General features: G+C 41.5%; 1 protein-coding gene across 3 annotated transcripts in view; it reads left to right on the plus strand.

The window, feature by feature from the left end:
• PTEN (phosphatase and tensin homolog) overlaps positions 1-14,758 on the plus strand; it is a 49,782-nt gene extending 35,024 nt beyond the window's left edge. For 2 of the 3 annotated variants that reach the window (XM_037399079.1, XM_037399078.1), the window contains exons 5-7: positions 1,408-1,574; positions 10,158-10,382; positions 11,222-14,758. In XM_037399079.1, the coding sequence (XP_037254976.1) occupies positions 1,408-1,574; positions 10,158-10,382; positions 11,222-11,407 (578 nt within the window). In that variant the 3' untranslated portion in view covers positions 11,408-14,758. Of the gene's footprint in view, positions 1-1,407; positions 1,575-9,701; positions 9,797-10,157; positions 10,383-11,221 lie in introns of those variants that run through there. The other variant, XM_037399077.1, reaches the window with a different exon arrangement.
• Positions 14,759-22,911: the final 8,153 nt, after the last annotated feature.

The raw sequence follows: 22,911 nt of genomic DNA on the forward strand, positions 1-22,911 counted from the left end.
GAGGAAAGGTGGAGCCTCTGCCAAAAAAACTCTGCCTCTAGGGTGGAGGTGTGGAGGTTACAGATTTCAGCAATTAATATAATTACTACCTTCTTTAATGTTTTGGGTACACTGCACTATACTTGTGAAATCAAGCTGCAAGTATGAATTGCTTATGTGAGCATTAACTTGTTTGTCCGCACCAGGCTATCAGCATGCCATTTTCATAGTAGGATACTGGGATAAACAAAAGATTTGATAAGCACCTGAGTAACTATCTTGGTTATCAACTTCAGCATCTTTGTGTACTGTAATATTTTAAGTCTCTGGAGTTTTCAGTGATATTTCAGAATGTGAAACCAATGGTCTGTGTTACTACTTTAGTTGTGTTATCTACTACAATTGTAGTCATTTTACCAACACATAATAAATTTTAAACTGACTTCCTTGTATCTTCCTTCTGTTTTAAAGTTACTGACAAGTAGAGTTGTGCCTCTTGGGCAAACAAAGGGATGACAGGATTTCATGGCTCTGACGATTTTAGGGAGATAAGTAGCAGTTTTATAGCTAGGCCATTCAGCAAGATAGTGTGGATATGCTTGGTAGGAACTTCCACAGCTCTGCAGGGGTGGTTTCTGGGTGGCTATGCATTCTACAGCAGGGTATGGTTCGATGTGTATTAGTCTAGAGAGCAGCCTGCATCTGATACTAACAGAGAAGTCTGGAGCAAATGCAGAAAATCTTATTCGTTTAAGTTGTATTTAGTATTTCTGGCTTTCATGCTGGTGTCCGGCAATTTCCAAGAAAATCTGCTTAGGCTGCACCAAAAAAACATAATTTCAGCTGTTACCCCTGCAGATTTAACTTGGAAAGGTATGACATGGCTGGCACTTTCTTGGTGATGGTGATTTACAGTACAGACTTACGGTCTGTGTCTATATAGTCGTCAGTAGTGGTTGGTTTGTGTGTTAGTGTTAGATTTTGTCCTTGGTTTTGTTTGTATAACAGTTCTGTTTGTGTAAGAGTAGAAATCAGTTTGTGCTGACATGACTGCCCATTCTGCAATTCAAATACAACACGAGAGAATAAACCAGTTACATCCATACAATTTGGCAATGAGAGGCAATATGCAAGGAAAAGTCAAGAAGTTGTCACTTGATGTAGTTGTTTCTTACTATATTAAAAAGAAACTACAAGTTTCGAAGAACCCTGTGGTTGCTTGAGAGTATTGCTACAAAGGACAGAAATCTGTTACGTTGTTTCCAGTAACATCTAGCAAAGTTGGATGTTCTGCAGTGCTTAACTGTTAATAGATATTTATTAACTTACAAAGTATTGTAGCTCATGATTGTGATTTTGATACTAATATTGTGCTTTCTAACACTTTAAGGCATTTCTTACGAAGTGATGCTCTGTTTGTGTCCTCAGATCCTCAGTTTGTGGTATACCAGCTAAAGGTAAAGATATTCACCTCCCCTTCAGGACCCTCAAGACGTGAAGACAAGTATATGTACTTTGAATTCCCTCAACCTTTGCCGGTATGCGGTGATATCAAAGTGGAATTTTTCCACAAACAGAACAAGATGTTGAAAAAGGTTGGTTTTCTTGCTTTTCTGGAAAAAGTTGTCAAGCCAATCCTAATGCAGGGCTGGGATGTTGGTTATTCTTCAGTGATGGGTAATCACAGTATTTAATTCTTTGATGTCCACTTTTCCCAAGGAGAGAATCTACCACAGAATGAAAGCTGGATATTTTGAGAGTTGGTGAGATTAAGTACAAAGGTTGGATAAAAATTATACTGCATATGTATTGCAGTCTTTTGGGTAGTAGTGAGTAATCTAATTGAGGAAGAAATATTCTCATTCTAAAAATAGATTTGCATACTGAGCAAGTTAACTCCAGCTGTTTTCTTCACTAAATTTTCCTAAGGTTTGAACAAGCACAGAAGATCCTGCCTGTGTGCTGTTGGCTGATTTCTACCCATCTGTCAAATATGGTTGAGTTTCTGAGATAATTGAGTTCCTACACACTTTGTAGAAGTATCTCTGCAAGCTATTCAGCCATCTCTCAGTTCCCAGCTGTAATGCCTTGACATAAGACGTTCAGAGAATTCACTCAACTGAAAATTTTATCAGTGTCTCAAATGTAGAAAAAATGAATCTAGAACTTATTTTGACACCAAAGTCAGTGAGTTTTTAAAGACTGATGCCTCATCACTGGGCTTTGTTAATTCTGGTGCTTGTGAAACTAGCTCGCATCTACCAAAGTGAAAGATGAGGATGAGACCACGTTGATTAAAGGCTACCTCTGTACTTACTACTTGAAATTATTTATGAGTAGTTGTTCATTATTTAACGTTTTTTAAAAAACTAAAGAACATTAATTGAGCAAATTCTGTGTTCAGGCAAAGCATAAAAATAAGAAAATACTTGAGTGGATTGGGAGACAAACCTAAGTGATTAAGTCTCTTGTAACTGTGCACACAGGCTGTACCTACTAGGTGTGTGTAAATACACATGCACACTATTTTGTGGGCTTGTTCAGTTACAGGGTATTGTTAACTAGTTTAATGGTGTAATATCACTAGCTGGAAATGTTGTGTTGTTTATGTGCTGATGACTGCAAAAGTTTTTAAGCAGTTTCTTAATGGGAATATTTCCTTCTTCTGCCTGTTTAAAGAGGTGTTTTAGTTTGTCCGCGTGGCTGTATGCAATATGGAGAACTGTAAAACACAGCGTTTTATAAGTAGTAGAAATTCTACTTTAAGTCAAAATTAAAATTATTGACGTATAAAACTGCAATGCACTGGAGCCAGTTTTGAGAATGAACTTTTAAAGGAGTACCCAGATAAGTACTGTGGGCTAGATGTGAGGGATGCAGGGAGGAGATGAAACAAAACCCAAACATTTGAGACAAGGTCCTGTTTTATCTGGCCTGTGTCCTGTCTTAACTGTGATTTTTGTTGTTTCTTTACCATAACACAGTAACACATGGTTGCGAAAGGACTTTGTAGGAAGCATTGTGCTGCACTGCCCCTTCCTGAGTAAGCCCTTGAAATGTGAGTGCAGCTCAGATGCTGGATCTTGACCCTGTAGCATCAGGAATGAACTGCTCTATTCATTTTATCTCTATAGAGAGCACTGAGGTCCAGTGACAGTATAAGCTAGAGCTCCTCGTTACCCAATAAAATTTCTATAGTCTAAATTCAGTCTTCGAGAGTGCGTGTAATTGTCTGCAGAAATGCAGCAAACGTGTTACTATGCTGTAGTTTCATTTCAGAGTGTTATATCAGTCATGATTTCATTTCTTAAGAATTTCTGTAGTTTCTGAGTAGCTGGTTGATTTTTTTTTTGTCTGTTCTTATCAAGTACCCTAACTACTCAGGTTCTGTGTATTACAGATAGTGCAGAGGTGCTCCTTTTCTGAATGTTTTGAGACTGTTAGGGCTGAGAAATGCTGAGATGGTGAAAGCTCTTTTCACATCAGCAAGCTTTTCTGAGAGATAGTAACTCTCCCTTCACCAGAAGGAAGTCTTTTGTAAAGAAACTACCTTGATAATCTGCCTGAAAGATCTGTTGAATGTAGTGTCTAATTGTCATCACCCTTGCGTAAGAATGGAGGCCAAAAGAAAGTAGGTTTATAGTGTTACTTCTATGAAGACCACCTCTGTTAGCTCTACTGTAAATGCAGACACAAACTGAGAGCATATTGGACTGGGTCTGTGGGTAGTCTTGGGTGTAGGCATGTTAATCTGTTCTATGAAACTGCTGATGAGGTCTTCATATAAAGAATTAGTGAAATGCTGCATCTCTGACATATGCTTTGCCACTAGAGGAGATCCTTCCACATGGTCCTTCTGACATTTTTTGTATAAAGTGGGTTAAGATGGAAATAGGGCAAAGGTGAATATCTGTGGCAGAAAACCTACCTTGGCACAAGGTTGAACATACTTCTCTGTACAAGTGTGTCGTGGTTTAACCCTAGCTGGTAACTAACTACCATGCAGCCACTCATTCACTCCCCCCTCACCCAGAGGGATGGAGAGGAGAATTGGAAAGGAATGTAAAACTCGAGGGTTGATGTAAGAACAATTTAATAATTGAAATATAATAAAAATGAAAGAACAATAACAATGATGACAGTAAGTTATAGTGAAGAGAGGATGGGAAAGAATAAAATCCAGAGGGAAAGGAAGAAAGAAACGTGGTGAACAATGCAACTGCTCACCACCCACTGACGGATGCCCAGCCAGTCCCTGAGCAACAATCTGCACACCCTGGCCAACCCCCCAGGTATATGTACCAGGCGTGATGTCCCATGGTATGGAATACCTCTTTGGCTAGTTTGTGTTGGCTGCCTTGGCTGTGTCCCCTCCCAGTTCCTTGCGCCCCTCCACCGTTTTTGCTAATAAGGCCTGAGAAATGGAAAAGTCTCACATCAAAGCCAAAACACAGCACTGTACTAGCTCCTAAGAAGATAATTAACTCCATCCCAGCTGAAAACACGACAAAATGTTTCACATCTGTGCTTGTTCCTTTTCTAGATAAACTGACTTTATGGAGTTTTTACTCAAAACCCCAAAAGAGAGGGCCTTCCACTGTGGAGACTTACCACATTTCGGAGATGATCACCTAATTAATGAAGAACAGCATAATTAGGAGTAGCAGGATGTTATCTTTCAGAGGTTCTGTTTTATTCATGCATGTTTATGAAAGCTGGAATTACAGGTCTGTTGCGTGACACTGGTTCTTGCTCTTCCAAGGTTTTCTGTTAGCAGATTTATAGGTAGCCCCCTGACAAGTTTTCTTGCATGTACTTAAAGGCATCACATATCTGCCAGTCTGCATTTCAACCTAATAAAAAATCTAATAACGGTAAAAGTGTGAGTCTTAGCCATGCTCCAGCCTGAGGCCCAGAATGGATCATGTCTCATCTCTGTGTCCTCCTGCTGCGCCTGGTTTGGTGTTTGATACCACTGATCTCAGCTGAAGTGCTCCAGTCTTACTCACCTGTACTTGCTTTCATGTTTCTTAATCCTCTGAAGAACAGTAGCATTATCTGCAGAGCTCTCTAGTATGGAGGGTCCTTTTCAATTTGATCAAGGTTGTCTTGGTTAAAAGTATTGTGCGTGAAAGAAAGCAAACTTGGATGACTACGTGACTTTGTTGACACTGCAACACTAGGTGCTTAATGTGGAATTTGAAGTAGTAGTCAGTGTCCTGTTTTTTTAATGGCAAAACTTAATTGAAGCAAATTCAGTGGCCAGCAAGAGCTAACCTCAGCCAAAGGATTATTTGTACTGGTGAGATGTTGGTAAGAGGGTGACTGCTTTGAAAAAGTTACCCTGTTTCAGCTCTTCCATAATCTGTGCCATCTGGCATCAGTTAGGAAGTCCATAACTCTTGGTCTTTTCTTGCTTAATAATGTTTGTTTACTTTATTCTTGGACCATTTCTTCAGTATGATGTAGCTACTTCCTTACAAGAATGAAGTACATGCCCATATGAGAACAGAATGGCTTGAGGCTCCAGAGTACTTATATATGAATTTCTGATGAATAGAAGTTAGTAATTTGGGGGGTGGGGGGTGGGGTGGGTTTTGAGCATTAATTTTGTTTCTCTGACTTGCAGCTTGGCTGTTCTTCCATCTCAGACTGCTGCTGTAGTCTCTCCAGGTTTGCTTCCATGTATCTGTGTGAAGCATTTTTCTTCCAGTTATTGATGTTGACATGATAATCTTAAAGTATTTGAGTGTCCTTATATCACTTGGCTCCATGAGAGTGTTTAAAAATAATACGGATCTCGTAATCTTCCTGCCTGAAGAGCCTGGGGGTAAAGGAGCCTTTTTTCAAGAGTCCTCCCAGTATAGATGAGAGGGAAATGGTGTGGGGGTTTTTGGAAGTAGCCCTGCTGCTTTATACCCAAACTTTAATGTAGGCATGGCTGACAGCATTGTTCGAGCTTTTGGGTATGACATTTTGTCTCTTGAGTCTGTATAGATGTGAAGTTCTGCTACACAGCTCAAGAGGACTTCGGGTGATTGCTGTTTAGCAAACGCTGAAGGATGGACATGTCAGAAGACTTGAACTGTTGATCTGAAAATGGTACAAGAAATTCCATCCCATGACTATGGGAAGGCTGTGAGGCCAGCATTGAACAGGTCGAAACATGATTTTCGTTTTCTGATTGATGGATAGCATCTCCAAACTTCCTAGCTGGTGTTGCAAAGTGATTATAAGTGCCTGTAGATATCTCTGCAAAATTAAACTCTCAGGAGGATATGGGAACTCCTAGCTGATGGCTTAAATGATCTTGGATTTGGATCTCAGTCTGCAGTTAGAGGCAGGTATCAGCTCTAGAGTGAGGTGTATTTTTCTGTCAGAGAACTGAAAAACTGTACAGGGTAGGGATAAGCATTGTATGTCAAAATAGTGTGATTAAATCCGCTTCTGTCTCGCGTGTCTGATACTGCACTGTAGATTTTATTATATGATTTGGTAATGGAAAGAAACACATCTGCAGGTTTTTTAAGGCAGATGCCTGTGATGTAAGTGGAAGTGAAGCAAAACACATTCAAAAAAGCCTCTAGCTAATACTTGTTTTCAGAAGCCCATTTGTTAAATTGTGTTCCTTTGAGCACTTGGTGTGGTATTCTGATTTGTTCTATAAAGTACAAGTTCAGTTCATGCCTTGATCTTTGAAGTTCCTATCTTTGGCCCATATTATATCAACTTTCTTTGTTGTCTCCCATGAAATATTTTGGAGCCTGATGCTTTAGCTGAAGCTGGCTGAATCCTGACTTTGAATAATGAGTTTTGTTTGTCATTGAAAGCAGTGACACAATTATCAGCCTTAAAAATGTATTCCAAAAAACATGACCAAGTCTTCCCTCAATTTGAGTGGCCATGCCATGTTCCAGTACCCATGAACTTAATTTAAGCTAATTAGTGTAGTGGGAAAGGAAGGAAAATAACTCGATGCTTTAAAAAGCTGGAGGAAGATAAAAGGATAAATGACCAGCTTAGCCAAGCTGTATTGTTTAGCTTGAGTCCCTGAAGACCTCTACAGATTTATCCCAGGGAAAACAGATTAAAAGATGTCTACTGAGGAGTTTGTAATCCGTCTTGTCTTCTCCAGGCTCTTATCAGTAAAGCTGAGTCTCTGCAGTTTATTGTTCAGGCAGGCCCTTAAGTGCCAAGTTCTTCTTGGTACTCCTTGGTTCTGTGCCACTTGATGAAGTTTAAGGTGAGGCATGACAAGACCATGCCTTCTGCTTCTGTTGGCATTGTTTACATCCAGTGGCCTTGTTTGCTTTGGCACTGCTTTCCTGCAAAGCTGCTTCAGCACTGTTGGTATAAGCCATTTTCCATCCATCTGCTGCAGCATGTTCATGAGCTTTGTCCTCTCCTCTGCTGGCCTCACTGGAGGTGCCAGGGGTGGCAGTGAGGACCAGCACCAAAGTGCATTGCTGCTTCTGCATTGTGGTCCTGAGGAAGGATGAAGCATAGTAGTACCATCACCACAGCTACTAGAGGTGGGATCTCCCTTAGCTGTGGTCATGGGGTGTTAATGCCCTTTCTCTAAATCCTCACTGGAAGGACGGTGTCTTCACCAGTGGTGAGGCTGCAGGTGGTATATCTCCCTGCTTATGGAGCTGTTAGATGCTGGTAATATCAGGCCAGACTTGCCTTTTCCTGCTGTTCATCGCAGATGGCAGCTGGACTCCAGATCCTTCCTGTTCTGTAGCTGGAAAGCTGATGCTATTAGTTGTTTCTGTTTTCACCTGAACTGGTCTTTCGGTTAGGCAGGAGTAGCTATCTCGTCTCCTTGGAGGACTATGTATCTTTTGAGGGAAGAATCATCTGGGTGTAGGAGGAACCTGGACCAGGTTACTGTGAAGATGTCTTCATGTGGATTTTACCTGCTGCCATTTTCTTCATGGGACATCAGCAGGCAGGGTGATGACTCATTGGAGCAGTACAGAAGAAATAAATCCTCTTGCCCAGGTTGTTCATCCTCTGATACCAGATCCTGGGGTGGGCATTTTTAAGACCGTTTCTGAGGCAGTGTTAGTGGAGAAGAGGGTGCTAAGTGTGTGAGCAGTTTGGGCCGGGCAAGAACCTACTGACTGCTGCCTTACGTGGACATGCTCCAGCAAGGTTTCTTCATAGTTGTGATGGCTTGAAGGGACTTGGTGGCAGTGGCAAACATCTATTAGTCTCCCAAGACAACTGTAATTATGTATGTTAATTTGATAGGTTAACCTGATTCCCAAAGGTACTGGAGAGGCATGTATTGAAGTGGATGATCTTTTAATACCAGAAGTGTTTCTGACTGAATTATTTATCTTTTGTCTTTGCTATTGCACTTCCTTACAGGTTGGGGGTCTCTTAGGTGCTTACAGAAATTCACACAAGTTGGAAGTGTTTCTGTATGCTTCACCTACAGTGTGGAAAATTGGTGTACTGACCTTACATAGAGAAGGCAGGTTGAAGTTGTTTCATCAAGCACTTCCGAATTCCCAGTACTTGTGTTCTTACATGTTTTTGCTAATCTGCGAGGAAGAAGAAATAAAGAAATTAAGCAGTACTCCAGCTCTTCCCTGCCCCTTTCTCATGGGCCCAGGAAAATTTGCTGGTGCCCAATTGCCTTCAGCAGGAAGGCGTGCTCATACGATGCCCACTAGACCCACTTCTGTTCCACCTCTGATTCCCCCTGCCACTTACCAGCAGAGATGAATAGCTAGGAGGATGGGGCAGGACCTGGATTTTCAAGTAAGAAATTGGTTTAGCAGAGAGTTCTAATTCTAAAGTAATGTAAACTAGCTCAGGAGGAGCTGGTTTGTCTTCTGGTACTGTATCATATCAGTGAGTGTTAGATGCTGGTATGTGCTAGCTTTGTCACCCCTGCAGCTTTAATAGAAATGCCATTGTACTGACTATTGTGGGAAGATTGGCTGTTTCCATTTTGGATCTTTTGCCTGAAAACTCAAATCACAGCTAAATAGGTGGTTTCATTTGTAAAGAGGAAGTACATGTGGCTTAGTTTCAGATGAAGTGCTTAATGTGCTAATCGGGACCAACCTGCTAATGGTAGTTGATTTTGGAAACACCAGCGCTTGACTGATGAAAGTATGGCAAGTGATGGAGAATTAAAATGAGCATTCAGTGCATTCTACGGGGCCATTTAGCTGAGGGTTTAGAGGTGAACTTGATGGGCATACCGTATTTGGGGATTGTCTAGCCAAGAGCAAAACGTTGTTGCTTGTTTGGTAGCACATATGGAGATAACACTCACAACGACCCTGCTAGTCATAATGATGTGCCTCTAATATACTGGCTGGTACCAGCTGGTTCTCCAGTGAATTTTTAACATCATTGATAGGTTTATATTTTTACCTGTTTGTACAGGTATGCAGTGTTGTAGTGGATAATCTAACTTATACCTTTCCAGCTGTTGTTGGTCATCTGTCAAATTCTGCTTAAGTTGAATTTATTCAAAACTGTCAGTACCCCATCTTCTCATTAAAAACCTCCTGCTGAGTAGAAGGACAGCAGACACTTCCAAAGTCTGACTTCTTAGTACCAGTCAGCAAACATGTGACTGGTAAAACCATCTCCATAAAGCAGTAATGAGTCCATTATGATAGGAGTCCTGTATTTGTAGGGTGGTTTTGGCCATTACAACTATTTCTGTATAAAAATAAAGTGTTCCATTAATGCAGGAAGCTACGGGAGAGGATGTTCTCTGTTGATAAATATTACTCACCTAAGCTGGTTCACCCACATTGTCTGTTGGGTTTGGCTACTGCTTAGCAAGGTATGAGCAAAAAAAAGTACCTTTATGCCTTGGGATTACAAATCTAACATTTGTTTAAGTTATTGTCATTTGCTTTTTTTTTTGTAGGCATGATTTGTTTTAAACCCAACATTTTATAAGGAGTGGCTTCGGAAAGCGTAATTGGTTACAATCGAGTTTGATTAATGTAGATTTTTGCGTGTTACCTAGGCGAATTGGTGAAAACGTCTTTCATGCAATGTAACCCATGATGTACTGTTGTCCAAACAAGTTTTGTCTGATATGACCAATTTGTTTTTGACCAGATGATGATATTAGTCTAATTGATGTGTCACTAGTGAATACTAAAGCAATGTTGTTCTTTCTGTTCTTCCTCCCCCAGGACAAAATGTTTCACTTTTGGGTAAATACATTCTTCATAGGACTGGATGAAAATTCAGACAAAGTAGAAAATGGAAGTCTAGTTGCAGATCAGGAACTTGATGGTATTTTCAGTACAGAGCGCTCAGATAATGATAAGGAATATTTAATCCTTACATTAACAAAAAACGATCTAGACAAAGCAAATAAAGACAAAGCCAACAGATATTTCTCTCCCAACTTCAAGGTCAGTATATATTATGTGTAAACAAAGCTGAAAAGCTGAATGACATTATCTGATTTGTCTGTTTTGCCTTATGGAGGAGCCAGTTGGAACTGCTATGTAGAAATTGAATTCATGAGTTAGTATTGCCACCACTTAGCAAAGACTATAGCTTTAAGTTTACCTGCTTTTTGGGAAGCTGATAGAAGTTGAGAGACTGAGAGTAAAGTCTTCAGGTTGTTTCAAGTATTTATCAAAGCCATTAGAGATGAGTAGTAGGAGGCCCAGAGACCAAGGTAGCATCTTCCCTGTACCAGCTGCATTGCCATGAGCTCTGAGCTTTACACAGTAATTCCTGAGTTGATTTGCAGAGGTGCCTACTTCAAGGGAGTATCTTAACCTGTGAGTTCAGCTTTGAGGAATATGAGCCATTGCCAGCACTGTTTTTAAAAATGGAAAAGGCATTTTCAAGAGCTTCAGCCTTTTCTAACTTGCTCATAAAATATCTGTTAGACCCCAGCAGTGCTTGTTTGAAGGTAATGGTCGTAGTTGCTTGTTGGAATGTTGCTTTAGCGTGGCATGGTATGGCTGGCTGCTGTAAGTCAAGTGCCAGTGGTTGGTGCAGGTAATGCAGAAATCCTTTAGCTGGGCTTGAAAAACCTGCTGCTTTGCCAGTTCTTAGTTTTGTCAGGAGTGGTAGGGAGAAGCTGGCTAACCTCTGAACAGCTTTATTTCCTTCTTTCCAGAGCAGAGAAAGCAGCACTTGTGTGGTGAAGGGAGCCATGCTGTTAAAAATTGCGTTGTTACCTGTGCTTGCTTAAAGTCCAGGTTCCCTTTTTAAATGTTGTTTTTTCCTTTCCCAGGTGAAGCTATTTTTCACAAAAACAGTAGAAGAGCCATCAAATCCAGAGGCTAGCAGTTCAACTTCTGTAACACCAGATGTTAGTGACAATGAACCTGATCATTATAGATATTCTGACACCACTGACTCTGATCCAGAGAATGAACCTTTCGATGAAGATCAGCATACGCAGATTACAAAAGTCTGAATATTTTTTTTATCGGAGATAAAAAAAAAACCCACAAAAAAACCCAACCACGAAGAGTGACAAACTTGAATAAACTGAAAAAAGGACCTTTTTAAATGGCAAAAAGACATAGTGTCAGATTACCAATTATAGGAACAATACTTTTCCTGACCAATCTTGCTTTGCCCTATAAATCTACAGGGTTTGACACTTGTCCAGTTGGAAAAAAAAAAAAAGGTTACGTAGCTCTTATATGTATATACCTTTTTGTGTCAAAAGGACATTAAAACTTCAATTAGGAACTATAAACATGGCACTTTCCCATTTTATTCCAGTTTTATAAAAGTGGAGACAGACCTAATGTGTATACGTAGGAATTTTTCCTTTTGTGTTCTGTCACCAAACGAAGTTTCGAAAATATACAGGTTCACATCCTGCCCCTTTTTTTGCACTTGTGTGGCAACAGAAAAGTCTGCAGTTGGCTAAGAGATGTTTCTAGAAGGTTTTACTACATTCTAATGCATGTATTTTGGATGGGGGATGGAAAGTAATGCTCGGAAAGGAATATAGTCTGCTGGAGCTTGGCCTGTGTACCATATCCGGCTATTTACATGCACCTTTCTTTAGCATGCTACCGTAATTCATCCTGGACAATTGAGGAGTCGCCGCTGTCACTGCTTGTTGTTTGTGCGTTTTATTTTTTTAAGTGTAATGGTGCTAGAAAAGGCAGCTAGAGGGAGTGATTCTGTATAGGGGTACAGGAATGAACCTTCACAACATCTAAAGACCCGCAAATGAAGGGAGAAAAATTATTGGGGTCACAGAAAGGAAACACAGCAACAATGACTTAACCATACAAATGTGGAGGCTATCAACTAAAATACGGGCTTGAAACAAGTTGTTAGAAAATTTGACAATGATTTATTAATTGTTTTTTTCTGAATTGTAATGGCTGCTCCATCTCTTGTGTAATCAAGGCCAGTGCTAAAAGTCAGATGCTATTAGTGCATACATCAGTCAACATCTTACATTTATATTATTTTTCAATCATATTCCTGCTGTGAATACTTCATGGGCTGCCTTGCAAGCTTTTTTCTCATTAATATAAAAATATTTTGTAATGGTGCACAGGAAATTTCAATTGGAGATTCTCCAGGTTAACGTTTGTTTTGAAGATTTATGATGCATTTATTCAATCAAACCTCTGTCAGCCGTTCCACCCCTTTGACCTTACACATTCTATTACAATGAGTTTTGCAGTTTTGCACACTTTTTAAAAAAATGTCATTAACTGTTAGGGAATTTTACTTGAATACTCAGTACCTACGACGTTTTAAAAACAGACATAACACATGATATAGAGGAAACCAGTGCTGCAGTAAATTCTCCGAGAAAGCCTGTCCCAATTTTTTTGTTTGCTATTAAAAACAACAACAACAAAAACAAACAAACAAAAAATCCAAAAAAACCCACCCAACAAATTAAATTTCTGAACTGGCAGTGTTGTATTATTTGTTTGTAAGGATGTAGCCAGGGGTAGTAGGGCTTGAGATTGGCTTTCGGTGTGCAATTGACATGCCCAGGCTGCAGATGACTTAAGAGTACAACTACTGTTGCATACAAATCTGAAGTAGCTGACAAAATTGTTCTCTCTAAAGTATGCCCTGAATAGCCGTCCCCAAATTTACACTTTTCTTAGGATTTAATACCTGCCCCCCCTTAATTAACTTATTGGTGCTGACATTGAAGTTCATTAGCTGTGTTCTCGCCTAGATAAAGACTGTGTGGAATCTGTAAGGGCCCTGTACAACAGCATTAATGGTAAGGATTTGAATGGGACAAGGCAGGACTTCCAGTAATTACTATTGGTAAACAAAGGTGTAACGTGCTTGCTTTTTTTCGGTATCTGTTGGTCAATTTTCCTCATCAGATTCATGGTTCTAACTTCTAACAAAGCTGATAAATATTTTCTGACTTACAGGTTTAATTAGACTTTAATAGCTTAATGGATCAAGATTGCTGGTTCCAGCGCTCATTATTCCCACTGTTATTGACAAGCAGGAGGTGGTTACCTTGGGATGTGACATTTAACTCTTACCCTTCAAATCATGTTTCACTTTGTTTTTTAACAGTTGAATGTTGTGTTGGCTAATAAAAAAAATGTTCGTGCTTTAAAAGTATTTGGATATTGACACTGCTGCGTGTCCCACTTTGGATAATAAAAATTGGATTGGTGCGGTTCTGGTATGTAACACTGAGGGCCAGATTGGAAATCATGACGCGATGGGCTTTTGCACTGTTATTTTTCCTTTGGAATGTGAAGGTTGGAATGAGGGTTTTGATTTTATTTTTGAATGTTTCGATGTCTTTGAGAAGCCTTGCTTACATTTTATGGTGTAGTCATTGGAAATGGAAAAATGGCATTATATATATATTATATATATAAATATATATTATACATACTCTCCTATACTTTATTTCAGTTACCACCCCCATAGAAGTTGACAAGAATTACTATGACTGAAAGGTTTTTGAATCCTTATTAAAACTTTATTTATGACAGTATTCATAATTAGCTTGAACTGCATTCTGTAGGTAATCTTTCCTTGAGTTTCTGGACTGTATGCTTAAACCTCTTTGGATGTGTAACAGCTTACATGTCTGAAACTACTTGAAGGCATCACTTCGGTAAGAGCTTACTGTTAGGCCCTTAAGCATCCCCTAGTCATTGGTAGCCCCACTCAAAATATTTGCCACAGCTATTAAAGGGCAGTTGTATAAATAGCATCCAAATTTGTTCCTGTGGCACACATTGTAAACTGAAGTGGAGTTTACATGCAGCATCAAATGTCTCAGCTTTCGGAAAAAAAAAAAGAAAAAAAAGGATGCTAGTGTGCAAGTTCCATGTTTAGTCATAGCAAATGTGTGCAATATGTTAACGATGCCTGTGGTTGCCACGAAGTGCCTCGTTTACCTTTTTAAATACTGTTAGAAAGTGTCATGCATGCAGATGGATGGGGTGGAACTGTGCACTAAAAGGGGCTCCAACTGCAGTGTTTGGCAGAGCTGTCGTTCTCTGCCGGTTCAAATTTTCAGTCTGTTTTCATATAGCATATATATATAGAGATACTAAAAGGAAAAAAAAAAAAATCAGTCTGTTAAGCAGCCTTACTCTGATTCAGCCTCTTCAAATACTATTGTGCTGTGCAACAGTGGCTCTGTGTGTAACTGAGAATACACAAAAACCAAGTATGACATGTACAGGATAATGCCTCATACAAATCAGATGTCCGTTTGTTATTGTGTTTAACAACCCTTTATCTCTTAGTGTTAAAACTCCACTTAAAACTGATTAAAGTCTCATTCTTGTCACTGTGTGGGTGTTTTATTGAAGTATTTTGAGTATGGAAACAGTCAGCTAAAATACTTTGCTTGTAAGCCATGAAATTTTGAGCATGATCATTAGAGCAAGGGATGCTCCTTGTACGTCAAGGGATTTTAAGGGAACTGCAGCTTAAAAGCCTTTTATGTTCAGAAGCTTTAAACAAGTGTAGGCATTGGAAATGCAGATTGTGTGCAGGGAAATCAAACCCTTTACTGTCGTGCTGTCAGTGAGATGCAGGACAGCTTTTTGGGGACCTAAACCAGCTTTAGTCTCAGAGTAGAGAACTTTTTGCATAATGCTCGTTACCTTATTTTTAATGTCGATTGGTGCATTTCCAGCAAAATGAGATGCAAGTCAAACCTGAAAAGCATTTTCCTAAAGTACCTTTAAATTGGTGATGAGATGCATTTTTCCTCAGTGGAAAAGGCTTGCTCAACACACATCAAGTACATAGCTTGGGATTTCTTCTATTCTTGCTGCTCATCTGTTTTCAAACTAGACTTAAATCAGGCACTTTACTTAAAACATACAACGGTGTTCTTTTGTGTTAGTTATCCTTTGAGCCTCAAGGAAAGAGAGACTGATAGCTCAGTGGATAATCTGTGGGTTTCTAGTGATGGTGAGGAACCAAGGCGCTATTCTGCTCCCTGTGAAATCTGGTTTCTTTAACTCTTGTTATTCTTCCTTCATTCCGGCTAGTATTAATATCAGCCCTGTGTCACAATTGGCTGAGCATCTCAAAAAAATCTGGGTATAAAGTAGGGGTTTGGTGCTGCAGCCTGTTCTTTTCAGTGGTAAGAGAAGTGGAAGGTGGTTTTGGTGCTTTATGGAAGTGCAGTGTTTGCCAGCTGTGCCTGGGCTTTTCATGTGAATGACATGGTTAAGGGCTGTACGGCAGCAGGCAGTACTACCTGATCTGTCAATGCATGTTCATTTTTTTGGAGGTAAGCTTGTTTTTCATCCAGAAAATGGAAGTTGAGTGGGAAGGTGTAGAAAGGAAGGATGGGAAGCTTTAAGGAAAGTAGTCTGGACAGTGTTCAGTATGTTGAGTAGCTTCTATAAATATATCTGTCTATATGTGAAGGGATTCTAGTCTGACGACAGGTGAAAAGTGCTGTTGTTATGTGGGTAGGGTATTGTAGTTGACTTACACTCTTGTCCTGTTGACTAGAAGTCCTGTTTTAGCAGCTAAAAGCTGCTTCATAAAAAAAAATGTTCATTTTTTTTCCATTTACAGCTATGTGTATGAATGCTCTGGTGACTAACGTGGTGATTGTACTTCCCAGGATGGTACTGGGTGCCTGTACAGAGGATGCTCCAGTGTGCTCCATCCCTGCCTCTGCAGTTTCCGTGTGTTCCTCTGACTACCTCTCCCGCTGAATCAGCGCAAGTGCCCTGGTGAGCTTTTGCTACCTGTGGTGTCAGCAGCAACTGGGTTTATGCAGGCCTCTTAGGCAGCCGTGGAGTGATTGTTAATTGCAGCTTTTCTAAAACTGCAGCCAGAGTTAGAAATTACACTCTCTTAAGAAGGAGTTATGGTGGCAGCAGACTCTTAAAACGCCTTTTTTTTTGTGTGCAGTCGGTTGGCATTTTGGTTATGAAATGAGTGATGACATCTGCTAGTGACGATGTTTCTATATTAGTCTAACCAGATTCCCGAAGGTGACGTGCTGCTGTGATCCCCGGCCTGTTGCCGCAGGAGGTGCTGGTGTCCGTGTGCTGGGTGCAGCAGGAGCTGGGAGGCACAGCCAGGTACAGCTGGACCCCTGCAAGGGGTGGAACAAAAAAGCTCAACAAACCAGCCCTACAGGTTGGGACTATTGATACAAAAGGGAGGGCAGGTCAGATGATGAGCTGGCTTGATTTTTGGAAGGTGTCTTCTCAAAAACATAGTATTAATTATTTCCTACTTCTGCTTTGGTTTCTTGTCAACCTTACTTTTTGGTATCATCTCAAACTCCCCTCTTTCCACTTCTGTCCTTCTTGGTAGTTCTGGTCCTTTTTTCCATACAATTGAAAGTGTCTTGTGCTAGGCAGATGAGAAAATCCATCTCTTTTGAACTGATGTGTCTACTAAAATAAGAACCCATACTTGGTGTTTTGCCTCTTTGGTATCTCTTGCTCCCTGTCCTTCACAGCTTTTTCTGGTTGGGCTTTTTAATGGTGTTTCGTTATTCTTCTGTGAGTTTCTTCTCACTTTCTGCTTTTTTTTTTTTCCTGTGTCTTTGAACTTTTTAGCTGCTGGTATCTTTGCAATATAAGAAGTAACTATTTTCTGCCTGTTTCTTACTCTTCTTTTTTTTTTTTTTAAAGATATATATGCAAAGGTTTAGTCTGAAGGCATAGCAAGGAGAAATGCTGTTAAGTTACTTTTCTTAAAAGAATAGCTTGGAAAAATGTCAGTTGTGCAAGTTCAGCAAATGTGTTTGCCTCAGTGAGCTGCTGATGAGTATGAACCTGCTCGCGTTTATTCAGCCTAATGGGAACAATGAGCACGTGTACTTGACTTGTAATGAGCAACCTGTACAAAAAAGAGCCTTGTTAATTAACTGCTGGGCTATGTTCTCCAGCTGCACATCTTTCTGTATCGGCTGTACTGACTACTGCAAAGTAAAGAGGGTTTTAATGGTTTTGCCTTGTGTCCCATAGCTAAATCTGGAATAGGTGGCACTTTATGTTCATGGGGCATCCTTTTCCTGCTTCAGAGCCTGTTCATGGAAGAGTTTTAAGTTGATAGAAGGTGGTATCTTAGAGGCTGAAGTTTGTACTTAAAATACCCTCTGTATATAATTTAGGCTACTTAAGGTTCTGCTTTATTTTTTTGCCCTTCAACAAACTAGTGCTAGTACTGGGACTATATGGGGTTTGGAAGATTAAGGGGCTCAGAGCAGGTCAGACATGTCGGATTAAGGAATTTGAGCAGGCTGGACAGGTATCGGGGTGCCCCGTCCTCCATAACATTTTTGTGCTAGAAGGAAAATGGCAAAAGAAAATGGGAAGGTTTCTGGCATGGAAATATGTGCGTGAATGAGTATTTTAAATGGAAATTAATGAGTTTCAAGGATAAGGCAAAGTCTTTGATGTGAAGCAGGATTTGGTAATGGGAGAGAGAAACCTCATGGGTGGAGGCATGGAACTTGTGAGAAAAGAGATGATGGCACATGTTTAGAAAGATTTGCTGAGGTTTTGCAAAGATGGTATAAAACAGCTGATGAGAGGTCTCTGAGAGGCATCTGAAGAGCTGAGTTTGGGCGGGAGATGAATCTGAGAGGTTGGCTTGGGGATCATTTGCTTTAAAGGTGTTTGAAACTATGGAAACAGGATGGCTGACAGCTATAGACTTAGGTAGGACTGCAACCAGCTTAGGAAAATACTGGCGTTTGCATGGGAGGGTGACGGAGAGCTTGTGTAAAGATCACAGCAGCAGTGAAAGTAGACTGATAACATCCACTTGAATGAAAAGGAGTTATTTCCCTTCTCTGAATATTAGCACTTGGGAAGGACATGGCTTTTTCATGAGGCTTCTTGAAATCCAGATACACAGTAAAGTAGCTCTGATCCTTGATTTTTGACCATCTGAAAGTTCAGTATTGCTCGGATGTGAGTTACAGATGGGCTGCTGGGGCAAACCAACTTGTAGCTGAGACGTTTTGGAGAGGGCTGTGGCCTGATAGCATCCTGGGTAAACTGCAGCCCCACTGGAAGATGGAATGGCTGGAAGCACATGAGAATCACTGAACTGAGAAATACAGAGTCATAATAAAAAACAGAAGAGGAAGGAGGTGCTTCTGCCAGGTTGGGATTATTTTAACCCCAGAGGGTTTTCTGTCCTCTTGGCTCTTAACTTGGCTCTTTTATGTAGAAAGGAAGGAAAAGCTTTGTACAAGAACACAAGCTCAGAGCTAGTGTTACTTATGCCCTGCTTTATGAACCTGGAAAGCCTCTTGTAATGTGTCTCCAGGATGATGTCCTCACCTCTTCCCGTAGAGCACAGAGGTGTGACACCTAGTGTCATATAGGTTGCTTTCTTAAAGTGGAAAGTGTTGCGCCGATTGATTATTTCTTGATGTGCTGCTGGCTTTCTCTCACCATTTGGCTTCTGACACCTTCTTCAAAGGCCTTTTGAACCACATGCTTCTTGTGAAAGTTTCATCCTCTCACCAGTGGCACTCTGACATCTCTTCATGCCCTGGAGGGTCCTCCGCACCCCAGAACAATGGCCACTTCCCAAGCCTTCGACAAGAGCCTAAGTTCTGAATATTGTTGCTCAAGTACACTGAAAAATTACCCAGTGACCAGTGCTGCCAGATGACCCTGAGCATCACCTGTGCTGATTTACCTTGTGCAAACAGGCTCCTTGGGAGGTATCTGCTGTTCTTGCTTAGCATTTGGCATGTGGCCAGGGATGCACGTCTTAAGCTCCTTGGGTGGCTCTGAAGTCCCCTGATGAAGGCTTGCTCCCGAGCGTGGCGCACACAGTACTGGTTTTGTCATGCAGATTTTGCCTCCAACACTGCTGCTTCTCTTTCACTTCTGCTCCTTGTGCTGTAGGCACCGAGCTTTGGAACTGGGAGATAAGGTGCTGTGAACCATTCCTCCGATTCGTGCTTGCTTCCTCAGTTTGATGAATAGTCTCCCACTTGGAGTCCATCCGAGGTCTCTCTGCACATTGGAGGCTCTTTGCTGGTTGCCAGCTTCTTGACTCATCCTCTCTTGAAGCAGGTGAAGGGATGGCACCCAAGGGTGAAGTCCATGTGTCTTTCTCTGGTTGGGTCTGTGCTGCAAGCACTCCAGGGGATGCCTTTTGCTTCTTCGGAAGGTTGAAGTGAAAAAGGAAGATGCTGCAGGGAACAAGCTTTGCTGCCTTCATCTCTGCAGCTCCATCTGACAAACTTGAATTCCAAGGGAGTAAGATGAGGTCTGCCAAACTTTCATGTTCATGTAGGATAAAAATCCTACCTGTTTGATAAAAAGCTTTGACAGAGCACCTCTTGATGAATATCTGGAAGGAGATTTGAGGCTGGTGGTGGAAGTATGAATTACTTCATGCCAGCATGTTGTTAACATCACCCCATGGTGCCCAGTTGCTACGTTAACCAAACGGGGAGAAGCGGATCCTCACTGCTTTGCTGCAAAGGACTGAAACTGGGGATGCCAGCCACTGTCAACAAGATGAACTTCTGTGCAGTTAATACGCCTGGCTCCTCTGCTGTTCCTGTAGATGACGGAAAGATTGCAGCACAAGAAGTCAGGACCTGGGCATTTTTGTCTTTGAAGGTCCCAACCTGTGATCATGAACTTAGCTGGGATTGCTCACGCAGGTTGTGTACTTGGCAGAGATTTTCCCTCCCCGCTCTCCCTCACCCCTCTTCTTCCCTGTCCTCATAGCAAAAACCCCTTGAAGTAGGGAATGTTGATTATTGTGGTTCAGAGCAGTGCTTCAGGCTCCTCTGGGGAGGTAGGACTTGCTTGCTACGGATTTGACATGTTTCACAACAGCAGCAGATGGATGGGTGGATGCAGTCTTTGCATACCCACTCCCTGCAGTGGTTACTTCACTTGATGCTCACAGCTGGGTCTTGGTGGGAAGGTACGGCGCAGGGAAGTGATGTGCCCTGGAGCACTTGGTGTAGGCCAGAGAGGGGCTGTGTAAAGCAACACAGCTGGGAAAGGAGATTAGTTTGGGATTTATTAAGTGTAAGATAGTCCTCTGAGAGCAGTTTGGGACCCTGTACCAGTAACCGCACCTTCATCTAGATGCTGCAGCATGAGCTGGCCAAGAGGTATTTTCCAAAAATCGAATGACCTGTTAGGGTGTTCAAGGTGGGGTTTTGACCTGTTAGTGGCTGCAGCCCGGTGTTCTTACATCATCTATACTTGTCTACCTTTTGAAGAGTGCGCTTTTCTAACAAAGTTCATGACCTTTTTTTGGATAAAACGTTGTGCCCAGTTCATCTAGTGCATGTGTTTGGCTGAGGTTTTGTAAGTCAGCCCACTTCCTGCAGCAGCTGCGTCAGGCTGCTTTGATCTTGCATGGTTTCAGACCCAGCATGGTGGCCAGCGCGTTGCCTGTTTCTCCGGTTCTTTTGGTTTGACACTCCATTGTCACTCGATACCTGCAGCTTTGGGTGATTCCTCTACACAACGCTGCTAGTAAGATAATTCATGGCAGAAGTGGGCCCGCTGCTACTTGTTGCTTCCTTTTGACAAAACCATTGGTGTTGGGCTTGTTTGCACATCTGTTTGTCTGGCTGGAGTGATTTATTTCAAATTGTGCATATTCATTTACAGTGAAGCTTGTGAAGTGCTGTCCAATTCCTCTCTTGCCTCTTTCCACATGGAACACTTTCTTAATGAAGAATTAAGAGACCTTGGGGACCGATGCAATTTGATGATGGAAATAGTTGCACAATATTTCATTTGATTAATGCCTTCTGACTCTTCAAAAATGTTTAAGTCCTTCAGACAAGGCAAACTTGGCTTAACTGCAGGGAAAGTGGGAAGGTGAGAGGGAGGGGCAAGGTGAGGTGTCTGGACAAGTAGGTGGAAGGGAGATAAAGGATGCTGAATATCTGAAGGAAAACCTGAAATACAAGAACTGAATAGCCCATTGCTGACTACTTGCTTTGGATAGTTTGTTTTGGTTTTTAGCTTGGCATTTTGCTATAAAGCCTCAAAATACAAGAATAACAGTCTTGAATATACATCTGTGTAACCATATGATTTGGACTTTTGACTTATCGACATGGGTGTCCTGCCTCAGTGGCTGGAGGTGACTGTTCAGGGATGAATAAGAACAGGGTATGCACATATGAGGGGGGGCCTGTAATGAAAAACAATTGGTGGCCAGGGACTTCCTGAGCCTGAAGTGCCTTGTCTGTTTAGCAACCTTTTATAGATAACGTTTATCCTCAAAGCACACAGTCCAGTTTCCCTTCAAATTGATGTATAAATTCTTTACATCCACTGCACCTTCAGACAAGAGGTTTCCCAGATCCTATAACCTTTTGGGTGAAGTGAAGAAACATCTTAATTTCAGTTGATCACTCCCAGTCCTTGCACTGGAAGAGACGGTGGAAGGCCAGTTCTCCTTTCTCGCTCTGTGCCACTTGCCATTTTGTAGATCTCTGGCAAAGACAACTCTTCTCCAGGCTGAAGACTTCTAGTCTGAACTTCACACGGTGTTTCCGGAAGACATCTTCAAAGCTTTGTACCATGGCAAAAGCATCCTTTTAGGAGTGATTTGCATGGTGACTATTTCAGCTTGTCACTTAACGTGCAGCTGTGACTACTGGACCTGTGCAGAGTTTTGCATTTCCCAAGAGATCGTGCAGTTTGCATCATCCTCTTTGTGACTTGGGTGCATGTGTGTAGTTAGCAGCAGAGCAGTGACAGTTTGGTGGTGAGATGGGTGACAGTGTTTTGGATTTGCTTTTTTTTTTTTTTTCCCCTGAAGGGAGATTTATGTGGTAGAAGTCCTGTGTGTGCAACTGCCATAGGTCCGCTGGCTGTTGCATGTGCCCCAGATGCCCATCAGCACAGGCAATGCAGTATTATTGCTAAAATGTTTTCTCTATCTGGTCTGTTTGTTGAATTTAAAATTGCAAGATCAAAGTCAGCAGTTTCTCTCAAGCATGTGTTTCCTCTTTTTTAATTGAAGTCCATTAAGTAGTTTAACTGAGGGACAGTTGCTCTTGAATAAGCATTTTGAATTAATGAGCTGGTTTAGCAGTGCTTATGCCTAATAATGCTTTTTTATCTCATGTGAGAGTCATCACCTGTTTTCTCCCTCTGCTGCATTTGAGATGACCCAGGCTTTTATTCCCAGTAAGCCTTTGCTTGCTCGGGGCTGTGGGGTGCTGCTGCTCTCCTACCAGTGTGCTGCTTTGGCACTGTGCGGGTGGCTGGGAAGGGGTTAATCCCTCAGCAGGGGTGTCTCCCCAGTGTGTGCTCAGCTGTGGTGGTTGTGCTCTGCTGTCAGGGCTCAATGAAGCCCCAGCAGGTTTTTTTCTACAGCCTCTTGGCTGCTCATGTCCATACAAGTGCCTGGTGCTCATGCAGACATGGTGTGCCTGAGCATCGCCGGGCTACAGCCTCCAGGTGCTTTGGTCTTGCCAGGGCTGCAGCTTGGTGCTTTTGT

The sequence above is a fragment of the Falco rusticolus genome, chromosome 9 (genome assembly GCF_015220075.1).
Source record: "Falco rusticolus isolate bFalRus1 chromosome 9, bFalRus1.pri, whole genome shotgun sequence".
NCBI classification, from domain to species: Eukaryota; Metazoa; Chordata; class Aves; order Falconiformes; family Falconidae; genus Falco; species Falco rusticolus.